This window comes from Branchiostoma floridae, chromosome 10 (genome assembly GCF_000003815.2).
Source record: "Branchiostoma floridae strain S238N-H82 chromosome 10, Bfl_VNyyK, whole genome shotgun sequence".
NCBI classification, from domain to species: Eukaryota; Metazoa; Chordata; class Leptocardii; order Amphioxiformes; family Branchiostomatidae; genus Branchiostoma; species Branchiostoma floridae.
In genome coordinates this window covers 4484-22953 of record NC_049988.1, presented here as the reverse complement: position 1 = coordinate 22953, position 18470 = coordinate 4484, and the positions used below count along the sequence as shown (strand labels likewise).

The following is an 18470-nucleotide window of genomic DNA, read 5'->3' as shown; positions in this document are numbered from 1 at the left end:
AGATCTGCCGCCGTCTTTACATGGGGTGGGGCGGCAGCAGGAGTCACCCCAAGGGGAGGTGGAAACCAGCGGGCCCCAACCTCCTCCTGTCCATCAGGGTGGTTTCCGTGGGCGAGTCCGACATGGCGCTACTGACATGTCACAAGAAGAGAAAAACCCGTCCACAGAAGAAGCCGAGGCGGTGAAAGGCACTGTCACGTACACGTCTGCAGGTAGCCGTCGGTTTTGTAATTTGGTATTTCGACAATAAGAAGACACAATATCATGTAGAGATGACGAATAATCACTTCTTTTTCACTACTTTTTTTTTCCACCTGTAACTCTGAGACAAATATATATATATATTTCTAACAGACCGCAAGTATCCGGGTGGACCAAGTGGCCGCGGTGCGCTCTGTACCTTCATCCGCTCTTACCAAAGGTTTATGGCTGCCGGCTTTGTCCTGCTACTAAGCCTGCTTGCTGTCGGATTGGCCCCTCTGACTGTCATGAATAAGGAGGTAAACACTCTTGTACCAAAAAGCTATTTTCAAACACCGTATGATGTTTCTGTTGTTCTTGTTTAGGGATTACCAAGATCGAACATGCTGAGCACCTTTCCCTTCGATTTTTCAGCTTATGTATGAAACTCTGACTTTCCTCTTTTAATTAGGAAATAACCCTACTCTCTGCAACTGTTGACACCTTGATGCGCAACCAAGTCGACATGTCCAAAACTGTTGACACCTTGAAGCGCGACCGAGACAACATGTCCACCACTGCTGACGCCTTGCAGCGCAACCAAAACGACATGTCCACCACTGTTGACGCCATGAAGCGCGACCAAGACGACGTTTCTGCTAATGTTGATGCCTTGAAGCGCGACCTGGACAAGGAGCGCAGCCGAACAGCTGCCTTGGAGCAGCGTCTTCACGAGATGAGTAAGACGCTGCGTTAGTTGTAATGTGCAATATTCGTGATGGTCTATTTGCCAACATCATAAGAATGGAAGGGCAAAATTTAGTGCAATGAATTCCATTATTCCTTTGTACGATATTATTTTCTTCAACAATAGTATATATGGCTGCAGAATGATTTGCATCAAAGAATGGAGTCTTTATAACCACAGTCAGTGTCCTCCCCAAAGTTTCAGCTGATTTCATTGAGTTTGGTGACATTGTCTCTAGTGATTAATGATGATACATATATGAAATGTTGCACAATACATGGTATATATGTGAAATGACTGTCCAATGTGTTAATACATTGACTACCTCTCTCTCTCTCTCTCTCTCTCTCTCTATAGAGATAGATAGATATATAGATAGATAGATAGATAGATAGATATATAGATATATAGATATATAGATAGATAGATAGATAGATAGATAGATAGATAGATTGATAGATAGATAGATAGATAGATAGATAGATAGATAGATAGATAGATAGATATAGATATAGATATAGATATATAAAACCAAAGTCTGTTGTTAACCCAATTTTTTTCCAGTGCCCTGTCCTAAAGGTTACGCAGTGTTCCGTGGAATTTGCTACAAGGCCTTCAACACAGAGAAGACCTTCAGCGATGCGGCCGCGGCCTGTGGTGAAGACGGCGGCACACTCGCCATGCCCCGAGACGCCGAGACCAACGCCTTCCTGATCTCCTTGCACAAGTCTACGAGCGACGGCGGTGCCTTCTGGATCGGCCTGCACGATCGGCGCGAAGAGGGGTGCTTTGAGTGGATGGATGGTTCTGCACTTGGGAAGTATAACGACTGGGGTCCGGGAGAAACAACCAACCGTGGGGGCCGCGAAGATTGCGTTCTTAACTTCTCACCCTGGTGGTGCGACTATCAATGCAACTCGGCGCAACGCTTCATATGCCAGGCTTTTCCAGGTACTGCTTATTACTGTAACATTCATATCTTTTCTAGCAGACAAAACCAAGAACATTAAGAACGGTGGATCATCATTTCTCTCGTTATAAACTATGTCAATCTAATCTCTGACAATTTTGCTCACTTTTCAGGTCGTCCATAGGTGACAGACGGAACTCTCACCACCACTGTACAGCGGCTCCGTGGCAACCCGCAGTAAAACTAACCTGTAATACATGTTATGTTATGATAGATCCAAACAACACGGTGTTTTTTGGATATTTTTGAAGGGTTTGTCGAGTAGTAAAATAACACATTAGAAAATCGAAATGGCACCAAATCAATGATGCACTACTGTGCAAAGATAGACACGCCTCAATTTACATATAGAGAGAATGTAAACCTTTTTTTTTTTGCTCGTAGCCAGTTTTTGCATAGAAAATGTGCTACAAAGTGGAAATCTCCTGGCTTGGCCATATAGAAGCCATTCTCTTCTTTTTTTTAAATGTTTCCTACAAAAGTCTGAACAGATAGGACAGACAAAATGTGAGCGTTAAAAACTTCACTTACGTTTACACGTTACTTCACTTTTACAGTAGCCTGACTTACTTTTGCTGTGGTGGCCATGGTGATTTGATTATATAGATGACATTCTCTGTGACCCCCAAAACTGATGCAAGCGTGCGAATAAGACGTTTTACCATAAAGATTCCTTATAGCATGAAATTGATCAGCAAGGCAGAAAAAAGTGATCAGCAAGGCAGAAAGAACGATTAACCACTCAGAGCACGGTACACTGAACAATAGATGTTTCATTTTTGTTCTTGTTCGTCTTCTTTGGGACTGACTTTGGCATTCTACGACATTAGATTCTGTTTTCTGATTTTTTTGTCAAATTATGACATTTATGTGCTCATTTTAACGCTGCTTTGTACGATATACGGTATGGCGGATTTTTCAAAGGACTACAATAGATGCGCGCGGATGTCATCCACGTAACGTTGATCAAATCAACATGACAAAAGTGTACAAAAAAGTGCCAGAACTGCCGGCATTTTGTAACAAGCCTGAACAATGTTATGGAGATTTATTTTGTTGTCGTTTCCGATATTTGTAGATTGTGCTCCTTTGAGTCTGCACCACTAAAGAAGTCCCGTAGGCGAATCGCTCTGTGATCGAATAAAAGTTGTAAACGGGGAATCTGAGGCTCCGACTGTCTTACTGAGGGTAGACTGTAGTGAGAAAGATATCGGTTAGCGTGAGGATCAGTCCGCTACATAAATACATGTTACCTAACTTTTGCCACTGCCCAATAACACCACACGAGGCACGAAGCTGCGGAGGTTATAATGTGTTTGTGGTTGAGCTGAATGTGAGCTATGATGGTAGATTTTCATGTAATGAAAATTTTTTCATATATACAAGCAAACTCATAGAAGGAAATTTGTTTTCAACTAAAAATGCCATAATGGCACATATGTATATACGCCTGGGGTCAGTTTTGACCCCATACGGTGGTTTGAGGGTTAAACCATTGATGATTATAAACCATTTCAAAACACGTCACTCCATATCCCATGCCTGATGTTTGTTTTCAGGTCGTCCCTAGGCGACATGCGGAACTATCTCCATTGTAAACCGGCCCTCCGGACATCTGCAGTGAAACTACCTGCCAGTAAAACGATAAATTTGAAAATGTAGCAAACAGCACAAGTTTGTTGAGTAGTAAATAACGCACGAGAAAGACTGCATAGGCACCAAAGCAATAATGAAGTACTAATTTTAGACACGCCTCACTTCTCATATATATCTAAAGAATGTACTTATATTTTTGGCACGTAGCCAAAAGGTTTTACTAGAAGGCTCCTGGTTATTTTTTTTGACCATATCATATCCATTAATATTTCTCTTTACATAGATTTCAGCTTTGCGAAAAACTAAATATCTTACCCTAGGTTCTTGTTTGGATTGTGTGCATGCTTGCAGTTTTACAAATGGATAAAGCAATGGGTACAAAACAACACGTTGTTTTACAAGTTTGTTGAGCAGTAAAATAACACATGAGAAATGGTGAATACCATGATGATTACTGTGCAACTGTAGCGTAGACACGTTTCAGTTCTCATATATAGATTGCAGAGAATGTACCCATATTTTTTGCACGAAGCCAGAAGGTTTTGTTTTACAAAGGGCTAAGAGTTCCCTAAACAAAGCTAACACGGACAAAATGCAAAGCTTAAAACGCGCAACTTCATTGTTTTTATAGTAGACTGACTACTATTTATTGTTGTTGTAGTAAACTAGGAAAATGCCTAATGCATAACAATCTGTATTTATTGACGGAAGCTCCTTTAACAATTTTCTTTATGAAAGCTGGTATACTGTGCTCATGTGAGCCTGGACCACTGAAGAAACCATATTGGTGAAACCGATCTGTACATGTGTTGCACACTACATTAAAGTTACCAACAGGAACTGTGGCTCCAGTTGTCTTACTGAGGGGTGACTGTGGTGAGAAAGATGTCGGTTAGCGTGAGGATCAGTCCGCTCCATATATGATGATTGTCCATCGTTTCGACACTGACCATTAAAATGTTGCACCCAAAACTGTGTTCCACTCATGGCGTCTTTGTCTTAACCAAGAAAGACCAGACAAACATAAGTCTTGTTCTTTCAACTGGAGGTTGCTTAGTTTGCCTCAAAAGATGTTGTACCAAAACTCCAGCCAGCAAACGACTCCCCCCGCCGGCCAAGGTAATATTGCACCGTTAGGAAATCCCCACACTTGACAGCGTTTTGATATGAAAATAGAATCTATAAATAGACAAAGAGAACACAACCATGCTTTACAAGGATGCGTGAATAGCTTTCTTCTCAGCCCACCTGCCTATTTTAAACTGTTAAAAAAAGGCAGAAATAAAAGAAAAATATTGGTGAAATGTTGTTACCATTATCTATTTGTTTAAAAAAATCTTCCAAGAGTACACAAGGTATGTACTGTCGTGTACAAGTTATCGCCTCATATCCAGTAAACCGTCTCATGGCGTAACCCACAAGGTATGTACTGTCGTGTACGAGTTATCGCCTCATATCCAGTAAACCGCCTCATGGCGTAACTCACCAGGTTTGTACTGTCGTGTACAAGTTATCGCCTCATATCCAGTAAACCGCCTCATGGTGTAACTCACAAGGTTTGTACTGTCGTGTACAAGTTATCGCCTCATATCCAGTAAACCGCCTCATGGCGTAACTCACCAGGTTTGTACTGTCGTGTACAAGTTATCGAAACATATCCAGTAAACCACCTCATTGTGTAACTCACAAGGTTTGTACTGTCGTGTACAAGTTATCGCCTCATATCCAGTAAACCGCCTCATGGTGTAACTCACAAGGTTTGTACTGTCGTGTACAAGTTATCGCCTCATATCCAGTAAACCGCCTCATGACGTATTACCCACCAGGTTTGCACTGTCGAGTACTGCAGTACTGCATGTCCGGACACATTCATTTGTCTACTCCACTCATTATCACAACAGGGTCCCACCGACCCCTACACTTTTCGATTATTATACAAATACTATAATCGATAGTTGATAATTGTACGAATACTACTAAATTACTGCTAATATTATTAGTAGTATGATTTATTTCTCTAAAACGACAGCCAAAATGCGACCCTGTGACCGAATTATCAAGCTTGTATATATACACTTAAGGTGTAAATGGATGTATGCATTATTCATTTGACTTTTGAAGACCACCGCTTCTCGGAAAGCCGCACGTTGGCTCTAGTGCGTCCACTTCAGATGGACGCCGGATGATCTCAGCAGGGAACATCCCCAATCTGTCCTGACTCAGTAGGTTGTAAAGATGAGTCAACGGGAAGGAGCCAGCTCCTTAGCTTCTGTCTTATAAATAGATAACGTCCGTCGTCAGAGACACTCCGCTCGGAGACGCACAAGCACGATGCCACGCTTTGCTATTCGCTCTGCATTGCAATATGTCTCCGAAGAAGAGCAAACGCTCTTGCAAAAAATACGGAATCCTTCTCCGAGACCACCACCACGCAAAAGCAGGCACGTCCTGCACGCCTCCCCCGGCGCCGACTCCCTCTCCAGACCCGCCGGTAGCCACTGAGTCTCCTCAGATCCCGGACCTGGAAACCTTGCAGCAGCAGAGAGAGGACTTGCAGTCGGCCATACAGCGAGCACGCCTCGCTCGTGAAGTTCGAGACTTAGAGGCAGACCTGCGGGAGCTACAGCTCGACATCACCAGCGGCAATCCAAGCAACACTCCGCCAGCGGCTCCAGTATCGCAGCTACCAGGCGCCACACCGCCCGTACCGCCAGCACAGACCCCGGCAGACCGAACGCCGCCGCCGCCGCCGCCGTCGCCGTCGCCGCCGTCGCCGCCGCCTGTACAGACCATGGCAGACCAAACGTCTCCACCGCAAGCACCGACCCCACCGATAGTACCGGTACCAGCACCCGCGGGAACGACGACGCCCGCGAACTTGCAGGAGTTACGGCAACACCCGCAGATCCAGGCGGCGATGCAAGAGCTGACGTCCTCGTCGCTGGCACTGGACGACCTGTTGTCGCGCCCTTCCGCCAGGACCACGGCTCCAGCCACCGCTACGCCCACCGCCTCACCACTCCTGAGAATGGACCAGGACCCCCAAGTCTACTTGTCGACAAACACAGGTGAGACAGCCTTACAGATCTTAGACTTCCTATCTCCTAGCTCTATTGTCAAGCAGGAAAAGGTCGCCACCACCTCTGAGGGCACTAAATTGCTCATATCCATATATACATTTAAGAGACACATTAAAACGGGACACATTGAATTATCACTCACCAATAAAAGTATTATTTCCATGCTATGTGAAATCACGAAAAAAGGAAGCAAGAAATCGAAAAAAAAAAGAAAAATCAAGAAAGCTTATGCATGATAAGGTTAGCTCCTCTGAAGTGTAGGTGGAACGCGCTTCACACTGAATGTGTATATTATTAAAGCAGGCATAAAATTGACCTTTCACCCCGAAGTACCAACCACCTTTCACCCCTTGCTGCTCCGGTCAGACTCTTGCAGGAGGATTGTGCGGAGGTAATAATCATCACTGGAAGCAGGTAAGAACGGGATATACATGACTTCATCATTATAAACCATAGAGGGTAGAGGTCATTTCTATGGTACGTGAGCTACATGAGACAAAATTGTTTCTTTTCGGGATGACGAAAATGGGGGTGGGGAGGGGGGCATGTATACCTTCACGGAAATAAAGGGAAGCATTTTGTTTTGATCCGTTTGTTTTAATTCCTCTTCTTTTTCTCCTCCAAACAAATAATGAACTGACCAAACTTCATCTTCTTTTCCAAATAATTAGCTGACTAAGGAAAACAATTTGTTTTTGCTCCATTTCTTGCACTTCCTCACTTTCTTCTCCACACAAATAATGAACTGGTCAGACAGCTGTCACCATAGTTACTGGAGGTGTAACCTTTTCGGAATGCATTGCTTATCGTATGGTCTTTTTCACATTCTGTCACTGCATAGTGAACGTGACTAGAATATTAGAAACATTTTGTGATTGCAAAAACACAACAAACAGAAAAAGAAAACAACACCTATTTACTCACTCACTCCTATTTAGGCTAAGGTTACAACACCATTTGTTTGCTCGCATTTATCTGGTTTCAATTGGTCTATTTCTTCCTTTCAATTATTTTTTATTCCATTAGGTTCGACATGGCAGAGGCAGGTAATGGGTCTCCTACTGCTGTTCCCCAGAAATTCTGTGATGGGTCTCCTACCGGATTTCTATTTGACCGGGATGCAAGCACAACAAAAGACCAGCCCACAGCGAGCAAAACTAGTTTGGTCAGTCAACCAGGAGCAAGCACTGGTGAGAAGCCCTACATGTGTATGGAGTGTGGGTATAGGACAGCTAAGAAATCTCATTTATCCGACCATATGAGAATTCATACCGGTGAAAAACCCTACAAGTGTGACCAATGTAACTATTCTGCAGCAAAGAAATGTCATTTACATTATCATCTTGCCAAACATACTAGTGACAAACTCTACATGTGTGGGAAATGTGGGTACAGGACTGCTCAGAAGTCTCACTTATCCCGACACATAAGAACTCACACAGGGCAAAAACCTTAAGTGTGAACAGTGTAACTATTCTGCAGCAAGGAAATGCCATTTGGACCTACATCTAGCCAAACATACTGGTTATAAGCCTTGCATATGTGGGGAGTGTGGGTACAGGACAGCTCACAAGTCACATCTATTCCGACATATGAGAACTCATACTGGTGAAAAACCCTAAAAGTGTTACCAGTGTGACTATTCTGCTGCACAGACGTCCACTTTAAAACAACACCTAGCCATGCACACTGGTGAAAAGCCCTACATATGTGGGGAGTGTGGGTACAGGACAACTCGGAAGTCGCATTTATCCGCACATATGAGCACGCATACAGGTTACAAACCCTACAAGTGTGCCCACTGTGACTATTCTTCTGCACTTAAGTTCAATTTGGACAGACATGTATCTAAACACACTGGTTATAAGCCTTAGTCTTACAGGTGTTTGGAGTATGGGTGAAAGACAGGTGAAAAGTCTTGCTTAGCGAAACATATGAGAACTCATGCCGGTAATTGAATCTAAAAATGTGACCAGTGTGACTAAATCTAACTTTGAGCAACTCATATTTTTATCTTATCCCAAAATATGAAGACTCACAAATGTTAAAAAAAAACCCTCACAGTGTGACTTCCCTGCAGCAAGGACGTGTAATTTCTACGTGTAATTAGACAACACATAAACTGATGACACACCTACATGTGTGGGGAGTGTCTGTACCGGACAGTTCGGAAGTCTACCTTGCCAATCGACCTTCAATAAACACAATGGTTAACATCATTATATGTTTGAGAAATGGACATCTTAGTAAACTCGATAATAAATACGAACTGGTAGTCCATATGATATGACTAGAACACCGGGCTGTCTGACTAAGTTGAGTCAGTCCTTGTCTTGTGAAGTTAGCTTCTGTGAGGTAAAATTTTAGTAACTACCATGGCCGATATGTAAGAACATAAGTCATTAGTGACAATAAAGATGTTTGATAGAAGTACAAATTCCATTCCATTGTCTCAGTCTCTTCTGTGGCAGGTTATTATGCTGACCATACGATGTCACAGTTAGTTATTAACGTGTCATGTAAAAAACACTACAAAACAGAAAGAAAGACGGAAGGAAAAAAAAGAATGGAAGAGAATGAATGAAAAACATAAAAGTCCAACAAGGCTGTTGAATAATAGTAAAAGGACCTGAGGACATATCTCTACCATCTAAGGTGCCAAATGTAGGTGAATATAAAGGGCATCTATTCTAAAGTGTAGGCGGATCTTACTAAACAGTGATGGGTAAGCAGGTATTCAATGACCTTTCACCCGGCAGTATTATTTACCTTTGTCCCCTTGCTGGTTCACAAACAAGTGCTTTTAAAAAAGCTGGCATTTTGCCAATGTTTGCGTGTGTGAACGTTTTTTTCTAGTTATTAGAATGTCATATAAATAGAACAGAGTAACTAAACCTGATATTGGCGCATGGAGAGATTCACATATGTGCCTGAATCTAGATCTAGACGCCACCTGTTAAAATTTGCGTGAACTGCAGCAAATTTCACTACACTGCCTGTTTTTGAGTGAGCTCTGTTGCGGGGCATTTTTAAGTTGTTTTTTTTTAATTTTTATTTCTATTCGGCAAAAAAACGAAGCGGCGAATCCGTCAACCAAAGAAATAAATTGGTGTGGCCAAATGGATGTAAAAATTAGTATTTTAATGGATGTAAAAAAAAAAAAAAAAAAAAATACCTCCCCGGATTCGAACCGGGTGCATTGGTTTAGAATGCGTAAACTTTAACCACTGCGCCAGTGCGAACATGTTGGAAAAATGCCTGTTTTAACAGGTTTAGAAATGTTTGGCATGGATTGAACAGGTCCGTTCATCTCAACATCACTCCATCACAACGGCGACTATTCTGGCCTCAGAGCATTTTGCCGCTAAGGCGGCAAAATGCAAAAACGCTTGCAGAACGACTGTGCATACCGAGGTAATAATCATCACTGGAAGCAGGTGAGAACGTGATGTACATACAACATGACTACATTATTATAAAATATAGAGGGTAGAGGTCATTTCTATGGTACGTGGGCGACATTAGGCAGAAATGCAAGACTTTTCGGGGTGACGAAAATGGGGGTGGGGAGGGGGGCGTCATTACCTTTACAGAAACAAAAACAAAGAAAAGATATTGTTTTTGCTCCGTTTGTTTTACTTTCTCATTTTCTTGTCCAAACAAATAATGAATTGGTCAGACCGCTGTCACCATGGATACTGGAGGTGTAGCAAACACCCAATGGTGTTCGGTTACATGTAGCAAGTGCCAGGACCTAGCTCGAGGGGCTGGATTATGAATGTGTGTGTGTAAGACTAAACAGATATTGTTTAATACGGCTAGGCTTCTCGACAGGTGACCGATAAATCTACTCGAGATGCCGCTGGTGTCATTGAGGTCATTGGGATAGTCTACTATAAAATGGGTGGCGCTTTCATGACGGGTGATTTGTTATGAGCTGTAGCAAATCACAAAAGGCTTCGAGCTAAAAAGACCGAGCTGTATTTTGTAACGCTAGAAAAGGGGGGAAAATACTATTTTTGGGAATTAATTTGTATCATCTTTATGGCTGCAAATACACCAGATATTAAATACACCAGATATTATTATTATCATCATCATTATTGTTATTATTATTAACATAATTATTATTATTATTATTATTACCATTATTATTATCACTTCCTATCACTTTTTGGAGAACGTGACTGGTATATTGGAAACATATGCATTTTGTAATTGCAAAAAACACAACAAAAAATAGAAAATAAACCAACACCTAATTGTAAATAGCTTTTCAGGCTAGACCATGTGAAAGTTAACCTTTTTGATTGCTTGGAACCATATAGTTTAAATTGGTCTATTTCTTCTTCTTCTATATTTTTTTTCTATTTCGGAATCATTAGGTGAGACATGGCAGAGGCAGGAAATGGGTCTCCTACTGCTGTTCCACAGAACTTCAGTGATGGGTATCGGTATCCTCCTGAAGTTTTATGCAACATCAATGCGACTAAGGCCAAAGACCACCCCACAGCGAGCAAAACCAGTTTGGTCAGTCAACCGGAAGCACACACCTGTGAGAAACCCTACATGTGTGGGGAGTGCGGGTATAGGACAGCTTACAACTCAAATTTATCCTGACATATGAGAACGCATACTGGTGACAGACCCTACAAGTGCGACCAGTGTGACTATTCTGCGTTACGAAAATCCAGTTTGGACCAACATCTAGCCAAACACACTGGTGGCAAACCCTACATGAGAACTCATACAGGCCAAAAACCCTACAAATGTGACCAGTGTGACTATTCTGCTGCACTTAAATACAACTTGGGCAGACATCTAGCTACACACACTGGTGACAAGCCCTACATATGTGGGGAATGCGGGTACAGGACAGTTCAAAAGTCTCACTTATCCGTACATATGAGAATTCATACCGGTGAAAAACCCTACAAATGTGACCAGTGTAACTATTCTGCATCAAAGAAAAGTCATTTGGATGATCATCTAGCCAAACACACCGGTGACAAACCCTGCATGTGTGGGGAGTGTGGGTTCAGGACAGATCGGATGTCTGCCTTATCCCGGCATATGAGAAGACACACAGGTGAAAAACCCTACAAGTGCGACCAGTGTGACTATTCTGCTTCGGCCTTCGCGAAAATCCACTCTGGACCAACATTTAGCCACACATACCGATGATAAACCCTACATGTGTTGGAAATGTGCGTACAGGACAGCTCGGAAGTTTGACCTGGTGAGACATATGAGAACTCATACCGGTAAACAAGACTAAACAAATCTCACCAGTGTGACTATTCTGCTGCACATGAATCTACATTAATAACTTATCCCGTAGTATGAAAACTCGCACATGATATAAAAACTACAAATGTGACTAGTGTGACCATTCTGCAGCAAAGAAATGTAATTTTGACTGACAACACACACACTAAGACGCACTCCACATGGCGGTCTACCTAATTATAAACGCTTCAAACGACATCTAAAAGCCTAAAACCGCTCTAATATGCAATGAACATGAAGAAACAACATTGTGTGATGCTCTGGCTTATACACTTATTGATTTAGAAAACGCAGCAAGTTCCCAGTATTAAGCAGTATTTTATGTTAATTCGCCGGTTTCAAGATCGAAGTAATGTTTGTCCGGCCATGTGGGATCGCCTGTATTAGGAGTCTGCATGGGGAAGTTCTTGGGCGAGTGCATATGGCGGGAACACCGGACTGTTTGACTAAGTTGAGGCCTTGTCTTGTGAAGTGAGCCTCTGTGACATAAAATTTATTTATTTATTATATAATTAATTTTAAAAAAAAGCTGTTTCAGTGAATATTATCAGTCAATATCATGGATGATATGTAATCATGCAAGAACATAACAGTGAAAATAGGGGAGTTTACTAAAAGTACAATTTCCACTCTATTGTCTCTTATATTAAGTAGTTGGTTTACAATATTGTATCACAGAAGTAGTTCATTGTATTTTGCTACTGCAGTGGTGATTTCATCCTGCAGCAGCAACCAGTCTTTATTTTAATCTCTCCACTTTATTCACTTCATCTCGAGCTTCTTTAGCTTTTTTACCGTAGGTTCTTTTCTGACCGCAACGATCCTAGTCCTCTATCCGTTACAGGTAAGTTTCATTTTATGGACATAGAGTCCATCCTAAATCACCACAAGTGTTTTGAGACAGTATTTGTAAGAATTGTTAATTGTTTCGAATAAGAGCATATCTAAGCCATCAAAGTTAAAATGCTTTTCAAAAAGTTTGATATGGAAATTTGAATTTATCTGAATTCCTTTGAATCTCATTATTCGCAATAGATTTCAAACAGTGCGTGAATCAGTCACTAAAAGAAATATTTGTAAACTTTGAAATTAGAATTAGTAGAATTAGTTCATTGCACCGATAAAAGTGTCTTCTCTTTTTTTACATTTCACTGTTGGGCACTGATGGGTCCTTTGCGGTTGGCCATTGATGCATATGCATAACACCCAAACATACTTTGCAAGGTTGTGTTGAAAATGGCTTGCTTCCCAGCCCAGAGACCCATTTGCAAACTGATAAAAACATTGTAAAAAGTAGAAAATATTTGTGAAATGCTGTTGCCATCATTTATTCATTTAGCTTTTTTTAAAAATCCCAGAACGAGCAGAGTGAATTTCTCGTATTGCACACCGCATTGCTTAATGCGCCAGGTTTGTACTATTTAGTGTAAAAGCTAGCGCTGCATATCCGGACACATTCATTTGTCCGCACCACTCACAACAGGGTGGGCCATGACTCTTGTCGATTATTGTGCTGTACTAATACTAGTAATATTAGCAGTAGAGTAATTTATTTCTCTAAAAAGACAACCAAAATGTGGCCCTAGTACCGAATTATCAAGTTTGTTTACATCATAAAGAGACACATTATAACGGGACACATTGCACGATCACTCACCAATACAAGGCACACAATGTCTAAACTGTCATTACGTTAACTGATTGTTTCCATGCTATGTAAAAACACGATAAGAATGAAGGAAGAAACGGAGAGAAAGAAAAATGCATAAAGGGCAGCTCCTCTGAAGTATAGGCGGAACACGCTACACACTGAATGTATATAAGCAGGCATTGAATTGACCTTTCACCCCATAGTGCCAGTCACCTTTCATCACTTGCTTTTCCAGATAGACGCTTGCAGGAGGATTGTGCCGAGGTAAAAATCATCACTGGAAGCAGGTAAGAACGTGATATACATACAAAATGACTGCATTATTATAAACTATAGGGGGTAGAGGTAATTTCTATGGTAATTGGGCTACATTAGACAGAAATGTAAGACTTTTCGGGGTGAGGAAAATGGGGGTAGGGAGGGGGGCATATTTACCTTGAAGTTCATGAAAACAAAGGAAACATATGGTTTTTGCTCCTTTTCTTCTACGTCCTCTTTTTCTTCTTAAAACAAATAATGAAATGGCAAGACCGGTGTCTTAATGGTTACTCGAGGTATAGCGGACACCCTGTGGTGTTCGGTTACATGTAGCAAGTATCAGGACAATTCGAGGGGCTGGATTATGAATTTTCTTGTGTAAGACTAAACAGACCGTTCAGTGTAAACGGATCGTTCAGTGTAATATAACCAGCTGCTGCTGCACCGCGTGCCCTGCGAAGCTTGTGTGTTACGCCGAAGGGCGGTTATACCGGCTATATAGATACAGATACAGACCAAGGTGGTACTATAAAATCACCCAGTAAATTCAGCTAACGTACACTACCAGGTTCAGTCTGCAACAGGCTCTCACACAGTGAACATGGGTGCTGGAGCAGGGCTAATACATACACTGTAGAGTTCAAGTAGTCGCAGCTAGATAAAGGGTTTTTGTTTGGTTGCACATAAAAAGTAAATTTGTAAGCTTTCTCTGAACAGAAATCATGTGAAGTAATAAGCACAGACCCACTAAGCCCAGCCTGGAACTTCGTGGAAGGGAAACATTGGGGCACTGAGAGATTATACCCTTGTTGCTGGTGGTGACTGTGCAAGTAATTCTAGTCTCTCACATTGCAAAGACGGTGCTACGATTACAAGTTCTATTTGTAGACACACAAACGCCAATAGAAAGCTCATAACTACTGGAAAATAAATACAAATTTGACAGGGACTAATATTTGTCAAAAGAAATGCTGTTATTCTCTGCAATGAGGATAACAGCTCTTATTTGAAAACAAGACACCAAATAGCTTCTGAAAAGCAAGACACCAAATAACAATGATGTTGACATTCAGTAACTCAGACAAAGGTAGAGAGCACGATTGTGCAGGAAAGAGTGTAGATGCACTTCTACACCGAATTCAAAGGAACAGGAAATCTGGCCAACATTTTGAATTTTCAAGGCTGGTCTGATCTTCCTTCAAACGTTATGTTGTAGAAAATATGGCATGGTGTCTTTAGCCTTGCAGCACGCTTATGTGTCATTTTGCTTTGTTTGACAGCATTTTTCTAACAAGTAGTGGAGAAAATTTTTCAAACATTTCTGACTGTTGATATGCTAATAACTTTCAACCTTATGTCGTAATACCATCCCTTTGTTCCTGGCAGCAGACACTGGCAGGTGGACTTCCCATGACTTCTAATTAGTTTATGTGGTCTAGAAGGTCAATTCAACTTTCAAAACTCCAGGCACAGTTCAGCAGGGAGCATCTATAGTCATTTATGGTTGTTGTGGACCCTGGGCACAGAAAAAGGGTCTACCCGTCAGGCGACCGATAAATCTACTCAAGATGCCGCTGGGGTCATTTAGGTCATTCGGAGAGTCTACTGAAAAATGGGTGCCGCTTTTATAATTAGAAGTAAAAACTTTGAGGAAGATGTCTGACAGACATCGAAACGTCAGCTAAGGTGAGAGTAACTGGTTGAGTAAAAGAAAACTCACATGTCCTGATATAATCGTGTAATTAAAAAACATACACCAAAAAAACAAAAAAAAACAACACCTAACCGTAAATACCTTATTAGGCTAGACCATGTGAATGTCAACATTATCTCTTTGCATGTAAACGTTATCTATCTAAATTAATTGGTCTATTTCCTCTCTTGTAATTTCTTATCCATTAGGTTCGACATGGCAGAACCAGGACATGGGTATCCTACCACTGTTTCCCAGAACTTCGGTGATGGGTCTCCTACTAGAGTTGTAGGCGACAGGGATGCAAGCAAAGGCAAAGAGCAGCCAACATCGAGCAAAACAAGTCCGGTCAGTCAACCGGAAGCAAGCATTGGTGGTAAGTTCTACATTTGTGAGGAATGTGGATACAGGACAGCTAAGAAGTCTCATTTAGCCGATCATATGAAAACTCATACTGGTGAAAAGCCCTACAAGTGTGAGCAGTGTGACTATTCTGCTGCACAAAAATCCACCTTGAACCGACATCTAGCCAGACACACTGGTGACAAACCCTACATATGTGGGGAGTGTGGGTACAGGACAGCGCGAAAGTCTGACTTATCCATACATATGAGAACCCATACTGGAGAAAAACCATTCAAATGTAACCAGTGTGACTATTCTGCAACAGTGCAATCCACTTTGGACAAACATCTAGCAAAGCACACTGGTGTGAAACCCTACATGTGTGGGGAGTGTGGGTACAGGACAGCTCGGAAATCTGATTTATCCGTACACATGAGAACCCACACCGGTGAAAAACCCTACAAGTGTGACCAGTGTGACTATTCTGCTGCTCACAAAAAAAGTTTGGACCAACATCTAACCAAACACACTGGTAATAAGCCCTACATGTGTGGGGAGTGTGGGTACAGGGCAGCTCAGATGTCTCATTTATCCCAACATATGAGAACTCATACCGGGGAAAAACCCTACAAGTGTGACCGGTGTGATTATTCTGCAGTAAAGAAATCCCACTTGGATTACCATCTAGCCAAACACACTGGTGACAAGCCCTACATGTGTGGGGAGTGTGGCTACAGGGCAGCTGTGAAGTCTAATTTATCCAAACATATGAGGACTCATACAGGTGACAAACCCTACAAGTGTGACCAGTGTTACTATTCTGCTGCAAGCAAATGCCATTTGGACCAACATCTAGCAAAGCACACTGGTGATAAGCCCTACATGTGTGGGGAGTGTGGGTACAGGACAGCTCGGAAGTCCGATTTATCCACACATATGATGACTCACGCGGACGACAAACCCTACAAGTGTGACTAGTGTGGCTTTTGTGCAGCAACGAAACGCCAATTGCCATCAAGCCAAACATACTGGTGATAAACCCTTCATGTATAGGGAGTGTGGGTACAGGACAGCTCAAATGTCTACCTTATCCCAACATCGGAGAACCCATACAGGTTACAAACCCTACAAGTGTGACCAGCGTGACTATTTTGCTGCACATAAGTCCAATTAGAACCAACATTTACGATCTAGCCATTCACACTGGTGATGAGAAGCCCTACATGTGTGTGGAGTTTGGGTACAGGACAACTCTAAAGTCTGCCTTATTCCAACACATAAGAACTCACACTGGTGAAAACCCCTACAAATGTGTGCAATGTGGCTATTCTGTGGCACCGAAATCTACATTGGACAACCATTGTAAAATACACCGGTGAAGAACACTACACGTGTGAGGAATGTGATTCCGGGACATCTAAGAAGACTCCTTTATCCTAACTGATAGCGTACAAGTTTTTCTGTCATGTAGCTGTAGTAAGAACGCCTACAACAGAAGACATCTACTCGTGGCAAATATGTTATGTTGTATATGCATTATGCGGCATGCATGTAAGAAGAACATTTAACGTCACTGTGACCTATTCCAATATTTGAGAATAAACCATCTCACAGTTACGAGTGTGCATATGCTGTAGTGATGAATGAATGAATGAATAGATGAATGAATGAATGAATGAATGGTTTTATTCGATCAATGTGATCCATGAAAAAGTATATGGCAGCCACAGGCTGAATTGCATACTTTTACGATTAAAATCATTGGCTTAGGCAGATACAGCTCGAAAATACAGCGGGATTATAACTCGAAGTTGGGGGGGTTGACATCATCTTTATTGACATATAAACGCAGCACATTTAAAATCAACATACAAGATGAGTTTAAAACACGAAGAAACCTAGGCCGACCCCTTACTCAGAATAATAACAATTCTGGAGGGCGCAAGGTAAAACATCAGGTGTGCATCCGACTTTTTGATACATATAGCATTGCACAACGTTACATAGCAATCTTAGAGAATATTGCACTTAAACAAGATATATTGCACTTAAACAGGATATATTGCACTTAAACAGGATATATTGCACTTAAACAAGTTAAAAGTCATCTGGTAGAGAATAACCCAGATGGGGACTCCCACACAGGGGTGTTTCTCGCACAATATATTGCGTAGGACGAGCACAAAGCGCATTGACCTAGACGTCGCTTTAGCTTTGTGACCTCGGCGTCTTTATTGCGTACAGCTGCAGGGCATAGCGATCTCAGCTTTCTAGCATTATCACTATTGACCCACCCCCTACTGCCCACCTCTATAGTGACGACAGTTGAACTATAGTTACTATGTAGGTATATGTCTTCCTTCAAGTGTTCATACTTGGCCATTTTCCTGTCTACTGCTGCTTGGGTATTTTGTTCAAAAGGAACAGTCAATTCAACAAGAGTCAAGTTCTGCTGAGCTGAGTTTTGTATTGTAATGTCAGGTACGAGTGGTGTAGGTAGAATGTCCGGGGGTATTGTGATGTGCGTCCCTCCCTCATGGTGTTCAGGACTCAGATCACACCGTATGGTAACCGGCGGATCAGACAGGGAGTACCATCCTTGTAGTGTGGTAACCAGTTCCTTAAGCACACTGTTGTAAAGTTCCTTAAGCACACTGTTG

At 41.9% G+C, this 18470-nt stretch overlaps 2 protein-coding genes across 5 annotated transcripts; both read left to right on the top strand.

The window, feature by feature from the left end:
• The first annotated feature begins 5859 nt into the window (after positions 1-5859).
• On the top strand, positions 5860-6641 carry LOC118424183 (vegetative cell wall protein gp1-like). The gene is made up of 2 exons (XM_035832720.1): positions 5860-6562; positions 6619-6641. Exons 1-2 carry the CDS (start codon positions 5860-5862, stop codon positions 6639-6641), a joined length of 726 nt encoding a protein of 241 aa, XP_035688613.1.
• A 273-nt stretch (positions 6642-6914) lies between these two features.
• Positions 6915-12410, top strand: LOC118425131 (zinc finger protein 436-like). 4 transcript variants are annotated; one of them, XR_004832263.1, is made up of 2 exons: positions 6915-6988; positions 7601-9175. XR_004832263.1 is itself a non-coding variant. In XM_035833952.1 (2 exons), the coding sequence occupies exon 2, from the start codon at positions 11198-11200 to the stop codon at positions 11756-11758; it is 561 nt and encodes a 186-aa protein (XP_035689845.1). In that variant the 5' UTR covers positions 6962-6988; positions 10960-11197; the 3' UTR covers positions 11759-12410. The 4 variants fall into 4 exon arrangements, 2 of the variants coding, with proteins under 2 accessions (XP_035689845.1, XP_035689844.1); XR_004832264.1 differs by having other exon boundaries at positions 6933-7051; XM_035833952.1 differs by lacking the exon at positions 7601-9175 and adding an exon at positions 10960-12410 and having other exon boundaries at positions 6962-6988.
• Positions 12411-18470: the final 6060 nt, after the last annotated feature.

Excerpts from the sequence above, each read along its gene's own strand:
- LOC118424183 (XM_035832720.1), top strand. The coding sequence starts at position 5,860 with ATGTCTCCGAAGAAGAGCAAACGCTCTTGCAAAAAATACGGAATCCTT. Across the intron at positions 6,563-6,618 it reads CTACTTGTCGACAAACACAG|GAAAAGGTCGCCACCACCTC; the intron begins GTGAGACAGCCT and ends ATTGTCAAGCAG.
- LOC118425131 (XM_035833952.1), top strand. The coding sequence starts at position 11,198 with ATGAGAACGCATACTGGTGACAGACCCTACAAGTGCGACCAGTGTGAC.